The sequence below is a fragment of the Primulina eburnea genome, chromosome 14, assembly GCF_022965805.1.
Source record: "Primulina eburnea isolate SZY01 chromosome 14, ASM2296580v1, whole genome shotgun sequence".
NCBI classification, from domain to species: Eukaryota; Viridiplantae; Streptophyta; class Magnoliopsida; order Lamiales; family Gesneriaceae; genus Primulina; species Primulina eburnea.
Window position 1 is genome coordinate 30,495,843 of NC_133114.1, and position 8,612 is coordinate 30,504,454.

At 31.6% G+C, this 8,612-nt stretch overlaps 1 protein-coding gene across 1 annotated transcript; it reads left to right on the plus strand.

Annotated features, from left to right (window-relative positions):
* Positions 1–6,424: 6,424 nt before the first annotated feature.
* LOC140813336 (NAC transcription factor 56-like) lies at positions 6,425–8,338 on the plus strand. The gene is made up of 3 exons (XM_073171837.1): positions 6,425–6,800; positions 6,907–7,217; positions 7,360–8,338. The coding sequence occupies exons 1-3, from the start codon at positions 6,617–6,619 to the stop codon at positions 7,936–7,938; spliced, it is 1,074 nt and encodes a 357-aa protein (XP_073027938.1). The 5' UTR covers positions 6,425–6,616; the 3' UTR covers positions 7,939–8,338.
* Positions 8,339–8,612: the final 274 nt, after the last annotated feature.

The following is an 8,612-nucleotide window of genomic DNA, read 5'->3' on the forward strand; positions in this document are numbered from 1 at the left end:
TTTGAGAGTCGGAAGTTCAACGGAAAGTGCTTTGTTTTTATCCAATTTGATTTGAATTTTCTTGTTAAAAATAAAATAACGTAAGAATCAAATCTTTATATTATAAATTATACTTCTTTTTATCATATTTTCAATTCATTGCATGATTTTTTTATTTTATAATATAATATATCATATTCATTTTCACTTTTATTCCAAATGCCAACAATGCAAAACTCGTGCGAAATCACATTCAAAATGCGCAACTTCAAAAGTTTGAAGTAAGACTGCAGCTTGAGTTTCAAAGTCCGAACAAGAATATTCTCCTATAGGATAATGCTTCATGCTACTTAAAAAATAAATGTCCTGAGAATTACTAAAAAAAAACATGCTTTATTAAAATTTAATACTGACAAATTTATGAAAATTTATTCCTCAGACCAAAAGTATCTCTCATTTATTTGCTTGGAAAAGTACAATTTTAACCTTCTAATATTATAAATTGATTTAAAAAATTCTAAATTAATTATAGAATAAAAAGATAAAGAGCCAAAAAAATTATTTTATATAAAAATACAATAGTAGAGTTTGGAATTTCTGGATATAAATTTTTTATAAATTAATTTTAAATAATATTTTGTTCAAAAAATGGACATATAATATATGTTCGGCCAAAAGCCATAATTCGACGAGTGCGGTTCCAAGTCCAGAGCTACGTTATTTAAAAAAAAAAAGCTTACTGGAGGAAAAATAGAGTTATTTTCTTTATCATCGTTATTATTGCAGAGGCTTATTGGGCCTTCAGCCCATCAATGGGAGGCCTATCATGAAACACATTTTTTAGGCAAAATGCTCTGTAAAAAGATTTGACCCATTCAAAATTGGACCGGATTATACGAACCGGCTCCGCACCAATTTCAGAACAACTTGGTCTGTTAACCATGAATCTGATATCAATTGACTTATTCTCTACTGTACTATAATTTTCGATTTTCAAAAAAAATCTTAAAAAACGTCGTTCGCATAACATATGTTTATAATAATCCTAAAATATTTATGGATTGTCGTGTTTTCAACCGAATATAAATGATAAGATAATGTTGTTCCTTGTTACCCTAATTGGGTGTGCAATGGGATATTTCCTCGGATTACGATACGAGGAAAATCAGTTTAAATAATAAAAATTAGCTAAAGAGCACGTTGACGCACAAGCTCCATCTAAATAATTATATTAAATGAATGGTGGCCAGGGCTTACATCTAATCACACGATTAAAAGACAAAAAATGCGCAAATTTATTCCAACTTTTAAACCCATGCACACGTGTCACGATTCATGGCTTACGAGATTATATTATATTTATATATGTATAAATGAGGCAGAGAATGTGTGTGTAATTACATCTCAGTTCACAAAGTCAATTACGAATTAAATATAAGGCAAAAACTAGTGTGATACGGTCTCACGGATCGTATTTGTGAAACGAATCTCTTATTTGGGTCACCCGTGAAAAATTATTAATTTTTATGCTAAGAGTATTATTTTTTATTGTGAATATGGGTAGGGCTGACCCGTCTCACAGATTATGAGCCGTGAGACGATCTCACATGAGACCCACTCTAAATATAAATATAAGATTGAACCCATAGATCACCATGTTAACCATCAATCATCGTAATATTTAATATATGCATTTACAAATAATACAAGATGGATTATGTATGCAATATCATAGTAATATTTAATACACAGAATATAAAATCATTTATAAAAATGTAAATGATAGATTATGCAAAAATATGATTTTTTTTTACATGTAAAATATTATAATTTAAAGTGGTTTATCATATTTCATATCCCTCTTTCCCCCCATTAACAGCTTCAATCGAAAAAAGCGACAAATTCCATGCAGCAATAGCAAGTGATTTGAAATCGATTCGCAACAGCTAGCATTACTGAAAGCATTATAGCCATGATATTTATTTCTTGATCTTGATTAGGAAAAAGAAAAACCAGCTACTTAATGCCCTTTAATTTTTTATTAGTTCTTCTATATTATTAAATAAATTAAATAACAAATGCATTAATTAAAAATGCTTTCATTGAAATGATTAAATATATATATCTGGCAAGCTTTCATGACTTGCAGCTAAGACTATATGTGTGTGGGTGATTTTGTATGCAGCATAATTAAAAACCTGATAGCATCAATAAATTTGTGTCCAGATTTGTTTGTGCCAAATCAATTAAAACATGTGGAATTTAATTACCGCTGTCGAATGATTTTACGTGTAATATAAGTTTTTTTTTTTTTATTACAACTCACGCAAGGGAGGGGGATCGAACCCGGGGTGGGAGGCCAGCTAATCCAACGGGTGAGACCATTGGACTAGAAGCCCGGTCTCTAATATAAGTTTAGAAAGTATTATTAGTTTTTTTCATAGATATATGATATTGTTTAATAGTTTTGGTTAAAAAATGTTCCAGTTATGAATATTCCACAATGCTTAATTATCTTCAGGAAAATGGCATAAGGTTTATTCTTCAATAATTACTGAAAATCGACAATAAAGCAGCCAAATTCAAGATTTAGGGCATTTTATACCACTCGTGTTCAATATATAATATATAGTTCCTGACTCTGATACAGATTATTGTGTGAAAAGATTGAACCTGAGTAGTTTTATGTTTCCTTTTCCGGTTTGGTTAATGCTGAGATTTAGAAAGGTCATTGCTGGAACCCCCGGTTTGAATCAAACGTGCTTCCGAAGTAGCTTGGGTTAGGTTCTAAAACAGACTTCGAGCTGCTCTGATGAATGAGGTTAATTTAAACGTCTCAATATTCTGTCATGTGACTTATTTTAGGGCCTCAAGGTAATTTTTTTCCCCATGAAAATCAATTTAACCATAAGGGAATATAATAATTGTGTATATTAGAATATCTATACATAGTTTTTGTGTTGTTTTATAATTTAAAACATTTAAATTTCACGATTACTACCGGCCATAATAATTCGAGAAATAAAAAATATTTAAACCTACGTATAAAATAAATTTTTCTCAATCACATGTTTAGTTTTACCCTTAATGTAAGTAATCGGAGCATGATTCTAAAAGATCGATAATCATGATCAAATGTTCTTGTATGGAAAAAAAAAAAGAATTGAAACATGTCATATGCATTGATATATAATTTAAAATAGGAAAATTTTCAATTTTTGTGTGTATATTTGCGATTTCAATTTTTTATGTTGTCAAATTTCACTCAGAGTCATGTATCTTTCATTTTTTTTTTTTTGCAATTCAAGTCCTTTTACCATATAAGTGCTGATATGACACTAAAACAAAAATTTAGTGTCACCTCGAAAAATTGATTAAATTAGAAAAAAACGTAAATAAAATTTTACACTCACGAAAAAAAATGTATATACAGAATGATAATTGTAATGTTCTCTTTAAAGATATTTGAGATGTACATATCTATTAACTATAAAATTTGTTAAAAACTTATTTCAATTACTTACACAATAATATATACATGTATACAAGTGTGTATGAAATAATATATAATTTGGTATGTAGGGGAGAGATGATAACAATGTGAAACGGATTGAGGAGGTAGGGGGTGTTGATGTAATTGACAATGAATATTAGATGTGAAAGGGTCATGCAAATGGTGACTTTGCCCGATTCTGTTGGCAGAGTGCGCCTTTCTTGTGCCGCAATATCTGTGATCCTATTCTTAACTTGTTCGGCACCATCACACCTTATCAGGAAATTTAAACAAACAAATGAATCAAACCCTCCACCATCACTTTAAAAATCTAGCACATGTTCAGATGCTAAATGTTATTAATCCGGTATTCAACTTCTATCTTAAATTATAAATATTACATTGTTATTGTATCCGTCGTCTCGGGAGCTTGATTATACAGTTAGATATATGATTCGTCGCGAGCTTCTTACGCATAATTTTTTACCGAAAAACCATATCATGACATAATGCCATTTTAGTATGAGGTGTGGTGATATGATTTAACGTAAAAATAAAAATAAAGCTATTTGTTAATTAAGAAAGAAAAGGAGAGAAAAATCGATTGACATTTAAGATGATGAATGAAAATAAACATGGAGTTACATTTTTCGAAGCAGAAAAAAAGGGAATATGAGTTAGGAGTATGTGACAGATACATCATACATATAGGCTCCACATGCCTATCTGCACTTGCTTCTTCTTATAATTAGGGCAAGTTAGGTTTTCTTTGATGCAAGAAACCGATAGATATCGTAATTCCATGACTACTTAAAAGAGACCTTGACTTCAATGCTTATGCAACCCACATGCGAATCTCCGCGTTTAAATTTTTATTTTGATCATATTCTTGATAGACCTACGATAAACGACCAAGGCAATCGTCATTCGAAAAACAAAAATCTTGAAAGCCACATATATTCTTCTTCTTCTTCTTTATTTTTTTTTATTAAAAAATTCTATGATTCTGTTATCCAAAATCACGTGATCATACATATTTTCTTGTCAAAAAGTATATATCTATGATCACGTGTAATCAAAATGCGATTTGATTAATTGCTCATAACGATTATTCCTTTCTTCTTGTTAGAAAACTAGCTAAAACTAAAATCTAACTTAGGTTGTGGAGATTCATAAGTTGTTGGATTTATACCTTTTTGTAATCCCCATGTAGCTTTATATATATATATATAGCCATATATAGTTTTTAATATATATATAGCTATATATATATATTAAAAACTATGGCCATGCAAATTGTAAAATATATTCTCATAAACCATCATATTGTTGTTAAAAAAAATATATAACTTTATAGATTTATCAAACATGGATTACGTCAGTGGAAACCACACAAGTACAAACATGTTCTGTCCCAAATCAGCATTAGGCCCCATATTTGAAGGACCAGCCGAAGGTTGACCTCCTACCTAGCAGCCTGAGACATGAAATTTGGACTTTTTAAAAAAAAAAAAAACATATATTCTATCAATTTTTTTAATTAAACAAAATGAATATTTTATGTTTGTGCACGTAGTATACATAAGATACGAATCTCAATAATCTTGCAAGGCCATAAACCTCATAAAATGCAATCCAACGTAACACAGAAGATTATATATATATAGTACTAATCTGTTATCTTATCTACAAAATGAATTCGATGGAATGGGTGTGTGTGTGTGTGTGTGTGTGTGTGTGTGTGTGGCCATGTATGTAAGTGTGATGAGTCTATGTTTATTTGACGATAAAAATGGCCTACATGATTTGATGCCTAATGGGACGTTGGCCATCATTAATAAACAAGAAACAGACCCCACCAATTAAATTAATGTATCGATATTTAAATATTCATATTGTTTTTATTTAAACTTGATTGAATATAAGCCCTTTTTTATTATAAGAATTTAATCTATTTTCATTAAAATATACGCCATTTAAAAACCCGATTTCCATTTTTAACTAAAGCCATATATCTGCAAAGAATTTTAGCGGTTTTGGATTTGAATCATGACGAAATTTGAGTGATCGGTTGCCTTTTCTTTTAATATAATTATCGTCCTCTTGTCTAGTCAAGTAAGGGCTGTACAATCATGTTGACTTCTACAATCCACGTAAAAACAAAAGGTAAAGAAGAAGAATAATTAATAATAATCCTAAAACTGAAGAAAATAGATAGGTTTCACAAATATTCGATAAAATAAATGGCTGCAGTGTGTTGACTTATATTATAGATTTTTTGTGAATAAAATAAAATATAAATATATATTTATTAAAGTGTTGTTAGAGTTGATGGTATTTGCCTAACAAAAGCGTGACATTATCGCTAAACACGCATTTCTACCCATACTTATCCTCGTCGTCTAATCAATTCATATATATTAATTTCCCGTGGTCCCCAAATATTCCGTGCCACGTGTCGCCTCCTCCTGCGCCCAAAATTACTAGCGTGTCGGTTTATCAGTCGCCTAATTATAAAACGTCGTCATCATTCATTGATCTAATTAATTAATATCTAAAAACCGAGCCTTCCCTTTTTTCCCCCAAAAAATAAAAATAAAATAAAATTTAATTTAATTTTTCGTTAAAAATATAAGAATCTATTTTTTTTAGCTGGGATTAAAATATAAAATTATAGCAGTCAACAGCTTTTTTTATGTATATATATATTCATTATTATCTGAAATATTGATTGCAGCAACTGAATATTCCGGTTTGTATTTTAAATTTTAAAAAATTTATTAAATTAAATATATAGTTATTATTGATTCAGTATTTTTATTTTGATTTATTTTCAAATATATTGAGTTCTCCCAAGCAAATAAAATTAATGAGTTTGTTATGAATATGCATGAAACTGTACATTATTTCATCAGTGACCACTTACCGTATAAAAAGATGGGCTAGCCAAAAGGTTGAAGTACAACCTAATTCATATTGAAATCTTTAGGGAAAAAAATTATTATCGAAATGTATCATGATCTTCTTCTCTCATAAAATTCCAAAAACCAAAATCTTGCAAAAATTTGAATCATTTAGACCATATCATATAAATTACATATATATACCCAAAGAATTTCTAGCTACAGATTTATAAATCAATTAATGGAAAGCACCGATTCCTCCACCGGTTCACAGCAGCCTCAGCTGCCACCGGGATTCAGATTCCATCCCACCGACGAAGAACTTGTGGTGCACTACCTCAAGAAAAAGGCTGCCTCCGTCCCGTTGCCGGTTGCGATTATAGCCGAAGTTGATCTTTACAAGTTCGATCCTTGGGAACTTCCAGGTAGTTATTTATTTTTCTCGAAAAAATAGGTTTTCAATATTTGCTATTTCCAATTTTAAAGTACTATACGATTCATGATATAATTGTTGTATAACTATTTTTGCAGCAAAGGCAACATTCGGGGAGCAAGAGTGGTATTTTTTCAGTCCCAGAGACAGGAAATATCCCAACGGGGCAAGGCCGAACCGGGCGGCCACTTCCGGCTATTGGAAGGCAACTGGGACGGATAAACCCGTGCTGACCGCCGGAGGAACTCAAAAGGTTGGCGTAAAAAAGGCACTGGTTTTCTATGGAGGGAAGCCACCTAAGGGAATGAAGACTAATTGGATCATGCATGAATACAGGCTTACTGGTAATAAACCCTCCAACACGAAGCCCCCGGGCTGCGATGTTGCAAGCAAAAAGGGATCTTTAAGGGTAATATAATTATTTTATTTCTTAATTCAAGCTCCCAGTGATCCAGAAAACTGACCCAGCTTGTCACTTTAGTGTGTTTTTAAACGCAGTTGATTTTATGATGTTTAATTTGATTGGATCTTTGGGTTATATGTAAATCCAGCTTGATGATTGGGTCTTGTGTCGGATTTATAAGAAGAACACCGCCCAAAGGCCGATAGATCAAGAACGAGACGATATAAACGACATGCTTGGATCAATCCCACCAAGTATCTCAATGCCTGTTGGACAGCAGAAGCTACAAGGACTGATCAAGCCCACAAACTACGCATCATTTCTTGGAAACGATCATCAAAAACTATTCGAAGGGGCAACGTCGTTCAACGATGCTATGAACTCTCATTTATGTTCATCAGGTTCAAAGCCAGCACCACAGTTTCCAAATTGGGTACCTGGAGCCTCAAATCTCCTCCCTTCAAAGAGAAGTACACTTCCAAATTTATACTGGAACGATGAAGGGAACACGAGCTCTCCTCCCACGAAGAGATTTATTGCTGAAAATTGTGATGGAAGCCTCGGAAGAACTGATGAAACAACCGACTCTATAGCTACCATTCTTAGCCAGCTGCCACAAACCCCTTCACTACAGCAGCAGCAACAGACAATGCTAGGGAATCTCGGAGACGGGGTTTTTCGACAGGCGCAGGTGTATCAAGTTTCTGGCATGAATTGGTACTCTTAATTATACAGTAATGTCGATCAAGGATCATGGGGCAAATTAAAATGATTATATAGTAATTATTTCTAAAAGATATTAAATTAAGCAGATGTGATTACATAAATGAACCTGCTCTATGTTAAGCTGTCAGATTGGTTGGGAGTATAGAATTATAATTGCTCTGTACGTATGTGGGATTTTGAAATTTTTGTTAGATATTTCCCTGATGATCACCCTGGAGATTGTATGATAAATTTCTCTAGTGATCAAATTTAGCATAGGTGAAGCCGTATATATTAATTAATATTAGTTAATTGTCTTTTTTCCAGTGGACATTGTGGTTGGAAATTATATAGAAATCTTGTATATATTGAGAGAATAAATAAATGGTTTGAAATTGATATTTAACTTGTTATGTGATAGAAAATTACGAATGATAATTTATAGCTTTTGGATCAAAAAATAAAATATTCCTTGAATTTCATTATTATATATATCTTGCTCGGTCTTTAAGATCACGCATTCACAAGCTGATATTATATATCTCTCGGACGATCTCGAAATTTAGTAAATTAATATTATAACATACATATTTTTTTTATAAAAAAAACTTATTATAAATCTTATGTTGTCTCCTTCCCTCGTATTCATCACTGTAGGAATTGGGTTCACCCTGCATGAATGAAAATATTGGAAAT

What these genes read in the sequence shown, in the direction of transcription:
- LOC140813336 (XM_073171837.1), top strand. Translation starts at nt 6,617, where the DNA reads ATGGAAAGCACCGATTCCTCCACCGGTTCACAGCAGCCTCAGCTGCCA. An exon ending in CGATCCTTGGGAACTTCCAG is followed by an intron (nt 6,801 to 6,906) that starts GTAGTTATTTAT and finishes CTATTTTTGCAG; the next exon opens with CAAAGGCAACATTCGGGGAG. An exon ending in GCAAAAAGGGATCTTTAAGG is followed by an intron (nt 7,218 to 7,359) that starts GTAATATAATTA and finishes ATGTAAATCCAG; the next exon opens with CTTGATGATTGGGTCTTGTG.